General features: G+C 44.4%; 1 protein-coding gene across 1 annotated transcript in view; it reads left to right on the top strand.

Moving 5' to 3' along the window:
• The window catches only part of LOC309544916 (aquaporin-3-like), a gene marked incomplete at its 3' end in the record, with an annotated part of 52,748 nt that overhangs the window by 33,371 nt on the left and 252 nt on the right, over positions 1-19,125 (top strand). The window contains exons 4-5 of the mRNA XM_082243923.1: positions 8,088-8,206; positions 11,539-11,756. Coding sequence (XP_082100049.1) covers positions 8,088-8,206; positions 11,539-11,756 — 337 coding nt within the window. The remainder of the gene's footprint in view (positions 1-8,087; positions 8,207-11,538; positions 11,757-19,125) is intronic.

Raw genomic sequence — 19,125 nt, 5'->3', positions numbered from 1 at the left:
AACTGAAATTTAATGTGGATAAGTGCAAGATAATGCACCTGGGACGTAAAAACCCAAGGGCAGAATATAGAATATTTGACACAGTCCTGACCTCAGTATCTGAGGAAAGGGATTTAGGAGTAATTATTTCAGAAGACTTAAAGGTGGGAAGACAATGTAATAGAGCAGCACGAAATGCCAGCAGAATGCTTGGATGTATAGGGAGAGGTATAAGCAGTAGAAAGAGAGAAGTGCTTATGCCGCTGTACAGAACACTGGTGAGACCTCACTTGGAGTATTGTGCGCAGTACTGGAGGCCATATCTCCAGAAGGATATAGATACTCTAGAGAGAGTTCAGAGAAGAGCTACTAAACTAGTACATGGATTGCAGGAAAAAACTTACCAGGAAAGGTTAAAGGACCTTAACATGTATAGCTTGGAAGAAAGAAGAGACAGAGGGGATATGATAGAAACTTTTAAATACATAAAGGGAATCAACTCGGTAAAGGAGGAGAGCATATTTAAAAGAAGAAAAACTACCACAAGAGGACACAGTTTTAAATTAGAGGGGCAAAGGTTTAAAAGTAATATGAGGAAGTATTACTTTACTGAGAGAGTAGTGGATGCATGGAATAACCTTCCTGCAGAAGTGGTAGCTGCAAATACAGTGAAGGAGTTTAAGCATGCATGGGATAGGCATAAGGCTATCCTTCATATAAGATAGGGCCAGGGACTATTCATAGGATTCAGATTCAGATATATTGGGCAGACTAGATGGGCCAAATGGTTCTTATCTGCCGACACATTCTATGTTTCTATGTTTCTATGTTACCTATACTAAAGTTCGAAAAATTATGGTGTTGTCTTTTTAGGAAAAATACATCAGTTGAATGGACCTAATCTCAAAAAGTGATGATTTGCTATGTTCTAGGAAACTTAAAAAATGTCAATAATGCCTAAGCTGTACCTTGAAAAAATGTAGTTTTTTTTCTTTAAATCTTCCTAAAGTATAGTAGTGCACTCCTGGTGTTTAGGTAGGTACCCCTGTCCTGTAGCCTCATGGCTGTATATCTGCAGGGGGAGATCATATATGGCACTGCTGCTTCTGACTGCTAGCCTCATCAAGTTTAGAGTGAGATTGGTTATGTCACTACAGCGTTGCCTGCTGTTCCCTTTGCTGGAGAGGAAGCCACACCTGAGGACCTACAATGCAAGGATCTCCCTACTTTTTCTTCATCCATTCTGTGGATTTGTGCTTCCACCACCTCTCCTGTCGCTTCTTGATAATTACCCCACCAGTCATTAGGGAGAGCAGCTCTGAAATGAGGAAGCAAACTCTGTGCCTCTTCCAACATGGCCACCTCCACATAGACATAATGCAGAACATGGCACGGTATGTCATTACTGGGGACATTGGTAGCAGGTAGACCACAGGCAATACTTGTGAATAGTCCTTTACCCTTTAATTACTTTTTTGGACACAAGTTCCTCAGTTTAAGCCCACTTTAAGATTGCTATACAGCTACCTTGCGTTTGTTTAAAAAAAAAAAGTGTGTTCATTATGAGGACCAACCACACTTCTGATTGTGTAATGACCAATAAAATGACCATTAAATTGTCACACTTACCCCATGCAGGTGGTCAGACACTATAGCTGGCAACTGTATTCTTCACCTATAGTAGCCCCCTTTCCCATAAGGCAAGCGGGCCTACTGGTACTCGGTTGGCCCCAGGTATTATAAACAATGCTATAGTGAATAGCCACCTCTCCTGGGCATTTAAAAACTAAGAAAAGCAAACAGGTACTTGCGGTTGGCAGACAGGCAGAGTGGTTCAATGTCAGTCCAGGTAAAAGGCTGGCAGAGTCCAGAGAATAGTTGATATTCGATCTGAGGTCATACAAGGGAAATACAATCTAGCAGAGCAGGGCAGACAAACAGGCAGCTTAATCAGGTATAACACACTCTATCACAAGCATAAGACTGCAGGCTTGGTTAGCTTATAACAGGTTTGGTCTCCACCCAGAGACTGGCCACAATCAATCACCTTGCAGGTGGACAGACTGACGAGGAGAATGCCACAGCCAAAACCAGGATGCTGGAACCAGCAGCTATGATGGAGCAGGAGTGCACACGCTCCTGACATTATTGTGAAGATATATTGTACAAATCTGGATGCAAGGTACAACAGAATGGAAATGGTAGACGCGTTTCCCATGACCAGCAGTGTGCTTGCTCACAGTGAATGAGCAAACAAGCACGCTGTTGGTTGTGTGAAACGCGTCTACCATTTCCATTCTGTTGTACCTTGTATCCAGATTTGTACAATATATCTTTGCTACTATCAAGTCATCATTTTGGTGTGCGGCCACTTTCTTTTCACGTTCTTGTTGTCCGATGGCGATCCGAGGTCCAGCACCTACGGCTGATTGTGGATACAGATCCACCTGAGCGGTGTAAATCTTCCTTTCAGTATCCTGAAATTATTGTGGCAAAGTTGAAATGACATCATTATGTCAGATGTTCTAAATTTGCTATGTGTCCATCTCATTTGGCTTTGTAATATTTTATAGAGATTTAAACTAGATGGATAACTTCCTCCAACTCTAATATACTTCCTATTATGTTTTTACAATAACTTTTCTGAATGTGTAATATGTCAGGAGAGGCAGTTTTATGAGCAATATTCCCATCATGAAAGTCCGGGAAGATGACTTTACAAACTCCCCACAATTAAATAGGTGTAAAAGGCTAACAACAAGCCTACCGAGATTTTCCACTATAAACCTGTAATTTAGGTTGCCAAAAAGACCAGATTCCACCCAAAAAGTGGGTGTCGCTGAATGAAATGTTAGATGGAACATTACAGGAAGTTATGACAATAACTTTCTGCTGGTATTTCAAAGCCTCTTGTTTTTTCATCATGGGTCCCAATTAGATGTAAACCTGTAAAATAGGTTGTGCCAAAACATCCAACAAATAGATTAATTTCAGTACCCTTCATTGCTTGGAAGCCATCCAAGGTACTAACAGGACTTTATGGATATAAAGTGCAAACAGCAGAAAAACAATATAAAACATTGTATCATTGTTTCATGGCCTATATTATATAAATTGATGTCAACTCCACACTGTCTAGAAGACAAAAAATATTAGCATCTATAATCCTTCCATTATTTAGGTCAACCCTCCGAACAATCCAAAATTAGCCTTTATTGCAGTTTACAGTATTTTTTTAAATGGCTTGGCACCCTTTAAATTCCCACAATGTATTTGGGAAATAGGTTTGAGCACTTTAGAAATTTTTGGTGTGTTTACCAGGTGTGAAGAGCTTTCATACAGGACAGTGAGTGAGGGTTGTCACCCTAAGACAGGAAGTGTGTTACTTGCAGGATCTTCTAGGACTTTTAAAAATAATAAAATAAAATACAAAATCGCTTTATGCTCCCAGATGCACGATGCTAAAGAAGGCTACTCTATGTGCTTTGCTGTGATTGGTGGGTGTGACCAAATTGGGCTAACAGTGGGAAGGGCTTAAAAGGATATGGTTAAATTGAACCTTAGCCTATCCTTCTCTGAATTAGGAGTGTGCAACCCAGAAAGTGCAGGGATCAGCAGTGTGTAATTCACAGAATGCAGGGATAAAGTGTGTACGGCACAGACTGCAGGAGTGAGAAGTACTTAACATATAGAATGCAGGGGTCAGGAGTGTGTAACACTGTGCAGGGGTCAGGAATATGTGATGCACAGACTGCGAGGTAAGGAGCAAGTAGTGAAGAGAGTGCAGGGGCCAGGACGACATAATGAACATAGTGCAGAGGTCAGGAGTAAGTAATATGCAGGGTGCAGGGGTCAGGACTGCATACACACATAGTGCAGAGGTCAGGCCTAAGTAACGTTCACTGTGCTGGGGTCCTAACTTCATAACCTCATAGTGCAGAAGTCAGGAGTAAGTAATAAACAGGGTGCAGGGGTCAGGACTATGTAATGCACAGAGTGTAGGGATCAGGAGTAAGTGATGTAGAGTATGCAAGGGTCAGGAGTAACACACAGTTATGCAAGGTCAGGATTAATGGTCTGGACTGCATAAGTCCATAGTGTAGAGGTCAGGAGTAACACACAGTTATGCCCTAAAAATGTCATCAAAGTGGAAAGGGGCTCCCCCTTTCCACATAAATAATTTCACTTTAAAACTGTAGGATCAAACTAGTGATGCACTGGCTGGGGAAGGAGAAGGGAAGGGAACTGTGAGTAGTGGGGATATGCATCTGACACACCCGGAAGTGTTGAATGCTAAGAATTCCATTGGCACCCCTAGCACTGCAACAAAGCAAGGATCGGATCCAATGGATGGTTAATAGTATTATAAATGTATATTACATTTTTTTTTTATGTAGACAGTGTTTATTTAAATTAAACTCATACAAATTTAAAGTTGGGATAGGCATTTGATAAAATGTTTTAAAGCCTGACATTCTAAACCTGGTCTACCAGGGCAACCTTGTGAAGGAAAATGCCAGGTCTGCTTATTACATACTGGCTCTCTCAACTCAAAATGATACCTGTAAAATGTAACAGGACCAGAAGTTTTCTATTTTAACTCTCTCCTCCCAGTTCAGGCAATCAGGCAGGCACATGTGGTTCATTGCATGGGGCCTACCGATTACTTACACTTGCTGGGTGGAAAATAACAGACCTTTCTCTTCTTAGCCACCCTGTGGGTAACCCAAGTTGGCTTGACCAGATTTAAAGACCTCTATTAGTCTGCACACTCCGCAAGCTACCATCCTGTCCCCTAATCTCTGGGCACAAACCACCCAGGTCCAGGATCATACATGGAATCCAAGCTTGCTTTAGAAGAGTGCAAGAACTTTACTGTACATGGATAAGGTAGTAACAGTCAAATATCAGTGAGAGAGGCCACAGAGTGTCAGGACAATTGTTATCCCAGCTGTCCTCTATATGAGTCTTACCTCCCAGTCAGGAATCATCCTACCAATGGGGTAAGGATGTGCTGGGGTGACCTGTCCCTATATGATGTCCTCTGGAGAGTCCCAAAATAACTAAACTCTCGCTAATGAAAAGGGGCTGCCTCCTCACCTAGGAAGAAGCCCCCTACCTTATATATCTACTCCCATAGACTAAGGGACACCCAAGGATGAGACTCTTGGCCTAAAAGGGCCTGCATCCTGCTACAAGACTAGCCTTAGTCCCAGCTAAACTGTACTGGACAGTCTTCTAGCAAGATTTGGATACTTAGTTTTCCAAGGATCTCACTAGAAGGATTGTGATATCACTCTTGCCTGCAGGTGTTAGGTACATGTATGTTATCATTTATTTTTGTTTTTATTTAACAGGCTTAATGCAGAGTTTTGACAAGGGAGGGTGGGAAGGTCAGTATGGGATAAGCAGACCATGCATTTAAGGCCTCATGCACACTGGACGTTTTTACAGCTGCTGTTAGCAGCGTCAGACGTTTTTTTTTGCAGCTGCAGAACGCCCATCCATGTTATTCTATGGCCTCATGCACACATAGAGCTTTTAGGAGCTCCAAGTGGCATAGGCGTTTTACAGCTCCAAAAAAAACCCAGGAACTGTGGGTTCAGGAGCTCCAGCGTCAAGCTGCAAAAAACGTCTGACGCTGCTAAAGGCTCCATAACGTTGCTTAACGTGCGTTAAGCCACGTTATACGTTTTTTTTCTTCCATTCAAAATCAATGGTTCCCTATGGGAGCCTATTGATTTGAATGGAAGTCACACCGCAGGTCGGATCGGGGTGATCCGACTTGCGGTGCGACCTGCACTGTGAGAATCTTGAGGGGGAACTCCACGCCAAAATGGGGAAAAAAACGGCGTGGGGTTCCCCCCCAGGTTCCAAACCAGGCCCTTCGGATCTGGTATGGAATTTGAGGGTAGCCCCGCGCCGAAAAAAACGGCGTGGGGTCCCCCCCAAAATCCATACCAGACCCTTATCCGAGCATGCAGTCCGCATGCCAGGAAAGGGGAGGGGACGAGCGAGCGGCCCCACCCCCCCTGGATCATACCAGGCCACACGCCCTCAACATGGGGGGGTGTGGGTGCTTTGGGGCAGGGGGGGCTCTGCACCCCGCACCTCAAAGCACCTTGCCCCCATGTTGATGAGGACAAGGGCCTCATCCCCACAACCCTGGCCGGTGGTTGTGGGGGTCTGCGGGCAGGGGGCTCATCGGAATCTGGAAGCCCCCTTTAACAAGGGGGCCCCGATCCCGGACCCCCTCCCTATGTGAATGGGTATGGGGTACACTGTACCCCTACTCATTCACCCCATAAAATGCAGTGTATGGAAATAACGACAGGAGACGTTTTGGAAAATTTATTAAAAATCTTCATCCGGCTCTTGTCCTCTCCGGGGGTCTTCTCCTCTCCGAGGGTCTTCTGCTCTTTTGCTGTCCGCCCTTCTTGTCTTCTCCTCTCCGGGGTCTTCTGCTGTCTTCTGCTCTTTTGCTGTCCGCCCTTCTTGTCTTCTCCTCTCCGGGGGTCTTCTGCTGTCTTCTCCTCTCCGGGGGTCTTCTGCTGTCCGCCCTTCTGCTGTCCAATCTTCTTGTCTTCTCCTCTCCGGTCTTCTGCTCTTTTGCTGTCGGCTGTCGGTTGTCCTTCTTCCTCCGGTCCTCCTCCTCCGACGTCTTCAGCGATAATGCCGGCCTCTGGTCTCTGCAGCTTATTATATAGCCATTAGGGGCGTGGTCGCCAGATGACGTCATCGGGAGACCACGCCCCCTTGTGTCACAGATGACGTCATCTGTGACACAAGGGGGCGTGGTCTCCCGATGACGTCATCTGGCGACCACGCCCCTAATGGCTATATAATAAGCTGCAGAGACCAGAGGCCGGCATTATCGCTGAAGACGTCGGAGGAGGAGGACCGGAGGAAGAAGGACAACCGACAGCCGACAGCAAAAGAGCAGAAGACCGGAGAGGAGAAGACAAGAAGATTGGACAGCAGAAGGGCGGACAGCAGAAGACCCCCGGAGAGGAGAAGACAGCAGAAGACCCCCGGAGAGGAGAAGACAAGAAGGGCGGACAGCAAAAGAGCAGAAGACAGCAGAAGACCCCGGAGAGGAGAAGACAAGAAGGGCGGACAGCAAAAGAGCAGAAGACCCTCGGAGAGGAGAAGACCCCCGGAGAGGACAAGAGCCGGATGAAGATTTTTAATAAATTTTCCAAAACGTCTCCTGTCGTTATTTCCATACACTGCATTTTATGGGGTGAATGAGTAGGGGTACAGTGTACCCCATACCCATTCACATAGGGAGGGGGTCCGGGATCGGGGGGCCCCCTTGTTAAAGGGGGCTTCCAGATTCCGATGAGCCCCCTGCCCGCAGACCCCCACAACCACCGGCCAGGGTTGTGGGGATGAGGCCCTTGTCCTCATCAACATGGGGGCAAGGTGCTTTGAGGTGCGGGGTGCAGAGCCCCCCCTGCCCCAAAGCACCCACACCCCCCCATGTTGAGGGCGTGTGGCCTGGTATGATCCAGGGGGGGTGGGGCCGCTCGCTCGTCCCCTCCCCTTTCCTGGCATGCCGGACTGCATGCTCGGATAAGGGTCTGGTATGGATTTTGGGGGGGACCCCACGCCGTTTTTTTCGGCGCGGGGCTACCCTCAAATTCCATACCAGATCCGAAGGGCCTGGTTTGGAACCTGGGGGGGAACCCCACGCCGTTTTTTTCCCCATTTTGGCGTGGAGTTCCCCCTCAAGATTCTCACAGTGCAGGTCGCACCGCAAGTCGGATCACCCTGATCCGACCTGCGGTGTGACTTCCATTCAAATCAATAGGCTCCCATAGGGAACCATTGATTTTGAATGGAGGCAGAAAAAAACGCTGCTAACAGCTACTGTGGCCAAACGTGCAATAACGCTAGTAGAAAAAGCTACTGAAAGCACGTTTTTACAGCTGCTGTTTCCCGGCGTTATGTAAACAGCTTTGGAGCACGTTTTTATGACGCCCTGTGTGCATGGAGCCTTAGTGCAAGGTCCACATTAGGTTTCTAAATCAGTGCTTGAAGTCAACATCAAATTGACAGTTTTACTAGGAATTAAGTAACCATCTTCTGTCTTCTTTGGATTTCAGATGCCATCTGGTTTTTTGCCGAAGACCAACTCTACGTAACAGGCCCCAACAGCACAGCTGGGATTTTTGCCACCTTCCCAAGAGAGAATATGACCTTCATGAACGGTTTCTTTGACCAGGTGAGTGCATTTGCACTTTAAATTGTGATAAAACTGAACAGAAAGCCTGGAACTCTTGAGGTATTGCTGTTTGTTTATAAAGCTCTTCCATAATGCTATATCCAAATCTACACAGCTTTTTTTTTTTTCTTAACTGAACCTTCTCAAATTTATATTTTCCTGGTTGCCATGTCAGAGCATGCATTTTTTTTAACTGAATGCTCGCTCAAGCTAAAAAAATACTGGAGCCAAAGATAGCCATACAAATAGCAATTTCAGAGGGAGGCCAGCAGGGGCAGCCTTCTTTTTTTTGGTGCAGATTTTGTTATCTGGCAACACTATGCAATTCATAAATTGGATTTCCCTTAATCCTTATCAACCTGTAACTGGCTCAATACTGGAGGACACATTTAAGGTTTTCCCAGCAAAGTCCTTTGTAAAACTTTTTTTTCTGGTGAGATACTCCAAAAAGATAACAAATGATTATAGGAATAATAAGAAGTTGAAATGCTTAATTTCTAAAATATTCTCATAGGTGGTAAAATAACAAACAAAAAGTAGCACAACTGGTTATAGCATAGCTAAAGTTGGGTGCTTTGAATATCTCAGGAAAAAAAATGTTACTACTTTACGAAGTATTTCGGAGCTCGTGAGGAAACATACAATATGCAGAATGTTAGGATAAAATTAGTTTATTAGGAATTTTAACCTAGTTCTTTCAATCTAAATACAAAGTCTTCTTGGCTGACCGGGTGTGCCACTGACCAGCCTGGGTTGTCTCTTTATAGCTGTCATCAGTAAGCTGCTGTCATCCTTTACTATGTCATCTGAATGGCATTTAGTGACACATGTCCCTGCTACTTAATATCCACCCTCACATGTCTCCAATAGCTGGCCTTAGAGCCAGATCAGATGCTCTTCCTTTTCCCTCTTCAATATGTTATTTGTTCATGAAAACAAACTTCCAATAAATTTTCAGTCCCAAGTAATCCAACGGTACTATTGTGGTGGAGGCACGTTGAACCCTATCTATGTCATGAGTAACTCATAAGACTCAAGGGGGTCACAGCTTTTTAAGGAGAAGATCACTTGGTGACCAATTAGATCAGCCTTTTTCAACCAGGGTTTCAGGAGCGCTAGGGTTCCAGGGGTTGCTAGGGGCTTATTGAGCAATGAGCAGTTTCTGACTTTTGGATAAATAACCACTGACCACCAATTACTTTTTAAGGTGTCTGCAAGGGGAGAATTCTTCCTATTGACCAAGGACCATCAATGTAAGGAGCATTTTTACCACTCATCAGTGTAATAGAGACTGTCTCCTACTGACCAAAAGTGGGGGGAACCTTTTCCCACGTACCACCAGTGAAAAGGTACATTCCAATGACCACCAATGTAAAGGGGGGCCATCATTGACCACCAGAATAAGGGGGTACTTTTCTACAAAGCATCAATAAAAAAACAAGCATTTCTCCATCAACCAACAATGTTAGGAGCACTAAAATTTTTACTGTCTGTGTTTCTATTATTATTAATTTAATTTCAGTATAATTACTGAAAATTATTTTGTCATATAGAGCAGCTCTGAATGTCAATTACGCAATCTCAGCGCATGGGCATCCGCAGGTAGGGGCAAGGGGGGGGGGCAAATGCCCCCCCTTGGAATCTCAACTTCCCCTTTTATGTGGTTGTTAAGCCACTTTATACCATCCTGTCTGTTCTGTTTAATAATCATATGTGCCTGTGTGTCTGTGTTTTAAAAAAATAGGCTGTTCTTTACCAGTTTTCAGAGGGCCGAGCGCCGCTCACGTGACCCGTCGGCTCTCTCCTCTCTCCGGCTGACAGCTGCCTGCAGTGGGCGGGGCCAAGGATTCCTCACTGATGTCAGTTGGGAGGGGAGGAGGAGGGGAAGAGGAGAGAGGTGGCGGGTCACGTGAGCGGCGAGTGACACTCTATACTTGTAAAGAATGGCTTATTTTTTATAAAAAAACAGACACACAGGATTATTAAACAGACTGTAGACAGGATATGAAACTTTAAATGAAACTACAGCAGCAGGAGAGGAGGGGGGTGGGCACTGACACAGGAGCAGGGAGGGAGGGGGGGGAGAGGACAGAGGAGGACAGGAGGGCTGCGGATGATGGAGGCACGTAAACTGACCACGGTGTCAGGGCTCAGCAGCCATGGTATACCGTGGTCAGTTTACAGAGGGGAGGACATAGCCAGGCAGGATCAGCCAGGTATTTTAGGTGATAGAAGGGGCCAAATTACACAGCAAAGCACTGTGCTGTATAACATGCTTTAAGGGAATATACTCCAAATAAGTATAATGACTAAGCCCCTCCCCTTCATGACATTGTTGAAAAGGGGCGGAGCATGGGTGACCTTAAAGCGGAGTTCCACCCAAAAGTGGAACTTCCGCTTTAGGGAGTCCTGACCCCCCGACATGCCACATTTGGCATGTAATTTTTTTTGGGGGGGAGCGGGTACCTAGTTTTGACAGGTACCCGCTCCCACTTCCGCTCGGAGCGCCGCGGCGCCCTGAGCGGAAGTTCTCCTCTCCCCCCTCCCTCCCTGCAATCTTCTGGGACACGTCAGAGGTCCCAGAAGATTGCCGGCCAATCACGACGCGCAGCGCGACTCGCGCATGCGCAGTGGGTACCCGGCTGTGAAGCCGCAAACTGTAACAGCCGGGTGCCCACAGCAGTGATGCCGGCGCCGAGGGAGAGGATCGAGGCTTCCGGCGGCCGCATCGATGGACTGTTGGACAGGTGAGTAAATGGCTGGAACTCCGCTTTAAAATTATGCCCCCCCCTGAAAAAAGTTTTGTGGGCGCCCATGTCTCAGCGTACTGTTCCCACTAATAACAGCCACACTCGATGGACCACTCAGTCTTTTTTCTGCCATCATATTTCTGTTTCTATGTACATTGAACTGTATATATAGTAATTATTAGCAGGGGTTCCCGGAAACCTGAAAGTTTCCTCCATATAAAGAAGAAGTAAACCCATTGATTTAACAATTTCAAAAAACAGTTACATATCCGGCACATGCTGGGAATATAACTGTCACATGTGTTGTGCTCTCAGCCAAACTGTCAAACCTTCCAATGGCTGGTGTCATAACTGATCACATGTGCAGCATCATGGTAGTTGAAGATTAAACAGAGGCCAAGGCAGCTTCCTTGGCTGAAAATGATAGGAGGGTTTACTTCCACTTTAAAGAAGATTGAGAAAGGCTGACTTCTGACTTAGATGTTAGGTTCATCGTGCTGAACTTTTAATTCCAGTCCTAACTTTTGTTTAAAGTTGTACAATAACCTCTGAAACTTATCTATTTTTAATTTTATTTTTCAGTTTATTGGTACAGCTGCTTTGGTTGTCTGTGTCTTGGCCATCGTTGACCCTCACAATAACCCCATTCCCCGTGGTTTGGAGGCATTCACTGTTGGCTTTGTTGTCCTCGCCATTGGAATGTCCATGGGCTTCAACTCTGGATATGCTGTCAACCCTGCCAGGGATTTCGGACCACGTCTGTTTACAGCTTTAGCTGGATGGGGTACAGAAGTCTTCTGGTAAGTATATAGTACTTTCTGTACTATGAAGCCCTTACTGTGCTATGGCATATATTGTATCTTATGTAAGCGAACAAGGTGTAATGGCTGAGAAACGTAGTTTTTGCAAGTACACATATACACAATAACTATAGCAAAGCCCAACTAAAATTTACCATCACATGTCTACAAGTATGTTAAAAGATATGAGGCATGAACTATTAGGATAACAAACTTGTTTATCTGCTTTAATCTGAATATTATCTGGTTGTTAAAGCAGACATTGCATGCCAATGTGATATACTAAACATATTCTCTACATAGCTTGTGTTATCAAGTAACCAAAATATCTAAAAATGAACTCTGTCACTGCATGCTGTTGACTGATGTCAACATTCAGAGAATGCCAAATTGTAAAGATGGCCCAGATCAGGACAGGGAAATAAGTACATAACAGACAATTGTTTTGCTTTGAGTCCATGAACTTTTAGAAGATAGTGGAGGCATAAAACCATAAAAGCAACTGCTTTCCATGCTTAGCGGATTTCAAAAATAGAATCTAAAAATGCGGCACTAAAGAATGAAATATCTGTGAATGCAGATGAAGTGTGATGTTAATCATTAATATAAACAAATTCTAATGTAGCACCCTCCTAGGTAGGTGCTAGGTGGATAAAAACTTAGCAACTCCATCTGCTTATCAGGGGAGCCTGATTATTAGTTTTGCATGTTGCATGTGTCCATGTGTGATTATCTGGTCTGAGGGAGTGTCCCCACTGTATCCAATAGGGGAGCCTGTTGGACAGTGGAGGAAACCCAGTCAGTAACACACATGCTTTTATGACTATCTCAGTGGGTTGGCACAACAGTGGTGCATCCTGTTGTGTGGCAGTGAGAGGAATGCTTTTCTCTGGGCTGAACAGCCTTAGCCCCTCCCCTACGCATGACAACACAGGGACTGACGTTTCTTCCTCAGGGAATCTCATGTGAAGTGAGGAGTGTGAATGTGAAGTCAGTGGGATAAAGCGCTGCGCAAACTGTTGGCGCTATATAAATCCTGTATAATAATAATAAATAATAATAATCCACGGGCACATATGACAGGGGGTCTTTTGGTGGAAAGCCAGGTCCCAGGAGCAGGGTAATGGCCATCTCTCCTCCTGTTTGTATGGAAGGTGGTCACAGGCGGTCGGCCTAGTGGACCAGAAGTGTAGTGCTGAGCCAGGATGTCCAGTGGATGCTGACCAGCGAAGCTGAAGGCAGAGCAACCGTGGGAAAAACCATGAGTAACGGGAAGCTTGCCAGGGGTCTGCCCAGGAAGGGGACCGCTCTTGCGAGGGTCAGTGGACAGGAGCTAGCACACACAGCAAGTGAGAAAGGGGGTGCCAAGCTAGGACCCTGAAGAGAAACTATCACAGGATCATATTCTTATCTTCATTTCAGTGGCAAGGTGAAGCAGTGGCCTTGCTGCACACACTACAGCTAGTTGTCCTGAAGTTGTGCATAGTTCAAAGTTAGAGTATCCCACTCATCCCTTCTCTCATTCCAGTTCTAAAATAAAACACAAAAAACAAATCCCCTGGACTGTTCATTGTCTGAGCCAAGGATTTAAAGTGATAAGTTCCATAGACCGTTGCTACGGGTAACCCAGGGGAATCCAGAAAGTGCAATTCTCAGCAGCTCCCATAGGGGGCAGTGCTACACTAAAAGTGTGGAATTAATGAAAAAAGAGAAATGTAATTAAAATAAAAATTAAAGTTAAAGTATCTGTGAATACATATGAAATGTGATGATATAAGACAATTAATTACTTATATGAACAAATAAGTGTTTAAAAAATATAATGTCAGTAATTGTTCACAAAACGACTTGTCGGATGTTGTCATGTTGTCACCTTCACTCGTGTAAACACCCCCCCCAAGGGGGGTTCGCACATCATAAAGTGTGACCTCGCTGTTAAGCTTGGTCAATGACAGCACGACATTTTCCAGCAGGGAAAGGGTATGTAAACTCCTCCAATGCTCTGGCTCCCAATCTGGCTTTAATGAGTTGAGTTTACCAGCTCTCATGCATGGGGAAAGGAAAACATATGCCCATGGTGCAAGTACCATTGATAAAAGCATATGTTTATTAAAAGTAAGTTTGAACACTCACATTTGCCAGGTGCTAAAGTGCACCAGACTATCCAAGCCAGAATAAATTGGGCACACAGGTAATCCGACAGATAAGCTCAGTAGGATACTCGCTGTTCAGCCCAGAGAAAAGCATTCCTCTCACTGCCACACAATCTGCTCACCGACATAGACTTGGCCCCTCCCCTACGCATGACAACACAGGGACTGACGTGTCTTCCTCAGGGGGATCTCATGTGAAGTGAGGAGTGTGAATGTGAAGTCAGGAGCAAGCAACTCTGATATGTTACTATATTTATTTAACCACTTCCGGGCTGCAGTTTTACATTGTTACTTTGACGTTAAATGCCGGGATTATGGCAGAAGAAAGCTGCCATAACCCCATATTTTTTTACAGGGCGGGCAGTCCTCTTTTACATAAAAGTGGTTCCAGTGGCAGATTCACCACGTGATCACTTTTATGGGAGAGAGGTGCCCCCCTCTCCGCTTCCCGGTCGTTTTCCCCATTTACCGGAAGCCATCAATAGCAGGGGAAACAACCGGTCCTTTCCCCTCCTAGGCAGGAAGTTGAGTTAGGGCAAGCTGGCCCCCACTCCACTCTATGGCCTTGGAGGACCGGAGCGTCGTCATATGTCGCTTCCTCCCAAGGGCCTTAAAGGGCCCATTTTTTTTCATGATGAAAAATAATGACATTGTAGATGTGAGATGTGAGGTATTTTTAACCCCAGATCTCCCATTAACCACTTAAGCCCCGGGAAGATTTTACCCCCTTCTTGACCAGGGGGTATTTTGCGATTCGGCACTTGCGTGAATTTAACGGACAATTGCGCGGTTGTGCGACGCTGTACCTAAACGAATTTGACGTCCTTTTTTTTTCCACAAACAGAGCTTTCTTTTGGTGGTATTTGATCACCTGTGCGATTTTTTGATCATGCGCTATAAACAAAAAAAGAGCGTCAATTTTGTAAAATAACAATATTTTTCACATTTTTTTTATATGAAATCCCCCCCCCCCCCAAAAAAAATGTAAAAATCTAAATTTTTTAACATTTTCGGCCAATTTGTTTTATGCTACATATGTTTGGTAAAAAAAATCACAAAAAGCGTATTTTGATTGGTTTGCGCAAAAGTTATCGCGTTTACTAACAAAGGGAAAGATTTTTGTCATTTTTTTTAAACGCGTAATGGCGGCGATCTGCGTTTTTTTTGCGGTACTGCGACATTGGGGCGGACATATCGGACCCTTGACTGACTTTTTTGACACTTTTGGGGTTACCAGTGACATTACTACAGTAATCAGTGCTATACATATGCACTGTTACTGCAAAAATGCACTGGTAGTGAAGGGGTTAACTTTTTTTGAGAGGGAGGGGCTGTGTGTGTCCCTAGGGGCGTGATTCTTACTGTGATTGGCTGTGGCTTGAAGTGTAGGAACAATGATCAACGGTCCTACATAGTAGAACCGTATGATCATTGTTTCTACACAGGGGAGAATGACAGGCGGCTCGTTTACATTAGCCGCCTGCCTTTCTCCCACTGTCACGGACGATCGTGAGTGAGCGGCGGACATCGGGTCCGCCGCTCACACGCGCGGGGGGGTCCGTGACCACGCGGGAGCGCGCCTCCGGCGGCGCGCGCTCCCTCCCTCCCCAGAGCCTCACAGGCTAGTGACGTATCGGTAAGTCCCTTTGCCTGTGAGGGGCTGACCGCCGCAGTATATCTGCGGTCTACTTTTTTGGATTCTTCGCCGCAGTATATCTACTTGCGGCGGTCGGCAAGTGGTTAAAGATAACCTGTCCTGCTTATTTCTATTACAAGGGATGATTACATTCCTTGTAATAGGAATAAAAGTGATCAACAATTTTTTTTTTTTTAAAGGGACAGTGTAAAAATAAAAAATAAAAGGTAAAATAAATAGGAAAAGAAAATGCCCCGTCCCTGTTAGCTCGCGCGCAGAAGCGAACACATATGCAAGTCGCGCCCACATATGTAAATGGTGTTTAAACCACACATGTGAGGTATCGCCACGATCATTAGAGTGAGAGCAATAATTCTAGCCTAAAGGGCCATACACACTATAAGATTTTCTGAAGACTTTTTCCTTCAGATTTACCTTTTCTATGTAGTGCAAGGGCCTGCCCGATTGCATACAAATTGAAAGTGTTTAGGTTTGACCTCATATTATATGGTTTTGGTAAGTCTGAAGGAAAAAGTCTTCAGAAAATCTTATAGTGTGTATGGCCCATTAGACCTCCTCTGTAACTCTAAACTGGTAACCTGTAGAAATGTTTAAATCATCGCCTATGGAGATTTTTAGGTACCAATGTTGGTCGCCATCCCACGAGCGGGCACAATTTTGAAGCATGACATGTTGGGTATCTATTTACTCGGCGTAACATCATCTTTCACAATATAGAAAGAAATTGGGCTAACTTTGCTTTTTTCTTATTTTTTAATTAAAAAAAGTGTATTTTGTCCAAAAACAAAATTGCGTTTGTAAGCTGCGCAAGTACGGTGTGACATAAAGTATTGCAACAATCTCCATTTTATTCTCTAGGGTCTCTGTTAAAAAATATACATATATAATGTTTGGGGGTTCTGAGTAATTTTCTAGCAAAAAAATACTGATTTTACCTTGTAAACAACACATTTCAGAAATAGGCCTGGTCCTTAAGTGGTTAAAATTATACTGCATGTTTTTAGTTTTAGAGAGAATATGGAGGGGTTTAGCCTCGGTTCACACTAAAGCGACCTGTGAGGCGACCTGGTCGCCTCACAGGTCGCCGCAGGTCGCCTCCCATAGGGAAGCTGCGGACCCGTTCTAATAGGAGCGACACAAGTCGCTCCGACTTAGAAAAAGGGTCCGGAGCTTCTTTGGGGCGACCAGGAGGCGACCGCCATAGACTTCAATGTTATGAAGTCCGTGGCGGCCGCTCCGAGGTCGCGGCGCGCTGCTCACACCGCGATCTCGGAGGTCGCCCCGGGAAGTAGCGTCGCGGTAGTGTGAACCGGCGCTTAGTCCCTTTCAATTTTTTTTTTTTTGCTGTCTTTGTCTTTCTTTACTTTCTCCCCTAAAGATGCAACAGGAAATTAGAAGAAATCTCCCAAAGTGAACAGAATTTTATCTTAGAGAGTTGTCATAGAATATATGACCACATTGGAGGATCTCCCTTACCTCTTGCTCTGATGACAATTCAACATTTTTGGATTTCTTGCCACTTTTGTTTTTGGTGGCAGTGGTCTTGTCACAAATAGAGGGCTGAACCTCCCCGGTGGTGACACAGATAGATATAAAAACCTGACAAAGGGTCCAACCCTTAACCACTTTGCCAAAATGGTTTATTAAAATCCAAAAAGGTAGCATACATTATTCTCACAAACGTAAGATATATACATGCATGTAGGAGATAGGGACCAATCGCTTCCAGGACACTTCTATGCTGCTGGATGGTGTGATGGCATCCGCAATGACCTGGCTGACATGTTTCGAGGGAGAATCCTCTTCTTCAGAGCCAAAAATGCATGTGTGTATGCTACCTTTTTGGATTTTAATAAAGCTTTTTAGTTGTAATGCACAAGGTTGGTGCGCCCTTCTCTTGTTGTTGTTTTTCAGTGTTATTGGATACCCTTAGTCCTGAGGGGGCATCAAAATCGCTAGTTTTGTGCAAAGACCATTCAGATCACTCACCTTCCCTACCACTTGAGTGCAGGAGAGATACTGTTTTTGGAATACCTAACAACTTGCCACCTACCTACAGTACATTTACTTTGAGCAGGCAGTACAGCCAAGCACCACGTAATACCCGTACGTCGCTGTGAACTTCCTAGTTTTAGGGCGCGTATGCATGCGCCTCCTGCTGACTGCTTTGATTAACACAGCAGGTTTTAGCCAATGATTTTGACTCTATACCTGCTGATTGGCTGTGGCCAATCACAGCAAAGAGTTCCGTGTTTACAAACACACAGAACTCTGTACACAGGCAGGAATCTGTCTGTTTTTTCTACGTAAAAGGCAGGGAGAAAAGTCAGTTAGTGTCCATCCCAGCCAGTATCAGCTAATGTCAGATTGTTTGCCACACTATCACAGTCACACAATAAGTCGCTGATCACCGCCATTACTAGTATAGTTTCTATAGCTGCATAAATTACACTATGTATACCATAGTTTGTAAATGCTATAACTTTCACAGGAAGCAAATGTAGTAAAATACATTTTGGCCTAAATTTATGAAGAAATGTGATTTTATTGGATATGTTTTATAAGAAAAGAGAAAATATTGGGTTTTTAAAAAAAATTAAAACCCAGTAGTGATCAAATACCACCAAAAGTGTTAGGGTCATGAAGCGGGTAAAACCTTTGCGAGGTCAAGTGGTTAATCACTCAACCCGAAGCAAAAATATTTGCCTTTACATACAATTTAAATCGAATTTTTAAAAGTTAAACTGCATGGAAACAGATAATTACATTATAGATAACATGCATATGAAGTATCAGCTGTTAGTGGATTTGTAATTCTGTTCTATTGGTCTTGTGATCAAGACAAGGAGGAGAATGGTGACACCACAGCTTTTTGTGTGACCTGTCTGCTCATAGAACAAGGATCAGCTTTACTGCACTGACCATTCACCATTGGGTGAACAGGCAGGTGGTAGTAAGTACATTTTGTGTCTCCTGCTTGGATTGGCAGTGGGATAAGAAGGTGATGTAGTGGAGTGCTGGTCCCCAGTATAAGCAAGTATTTCAGTCAGGTAAAATGGCCCTTTTTGAGGCAAGAAGTGCTCTGACTGGTGTGGCCGTTGGAGTAATAAGTTACAAGGTAAAAGAGAGTGCCAAGGCACCACTGACAGTTCATATAAAATTTAGGTACAATAAACATGCTCTGAGTTTTCCAATAGGATAACTGTATCAGAGCTTGACTACGGCATAAGGTCTTCTCCGGTTGTTGGTTTAGCAACTTAAAACCATGTCCACGAAACCAGCAACCAAATCAGACCTTAAGCTCTAATGAAGCCTTCATGAAGCCTATTCAAGCTCTGATGAAAGAAATCAATTGTGACCTCCAAAACACAATGGATGATTTTAAAAGATTACTATAATAAACTATATCTGAACTGTGATTAATACCTTGGTGACCTTTTTTTCTACAAACTATGTGGCTTTTTTGGAATTGCAATCACTAAATCCTTTACTGGTAGAAATATAGACACCTACGCTTTTCAACTGTTTGCCTGGGGTTCATGTGGTCATAATATTAGGT

This window comes from Pelophylax lessonae (genome assembly GCF_965119305.1).
Source record: "Pelophylax lessonae genome assembly, chromosome: 1".
Taxonomy (NCBI): domain Eukaryota; kingdom Metazoa; phylum Chordata; class Amphibia; order Anura; family Ranidae; genus Pelophylax; species Pelophylax lessonae.
The sequence above is the reverse complement of the archived record's forward strand: the minus strand, read 5'-3'. Positions and strand labels throughout refer to the sequence as shown.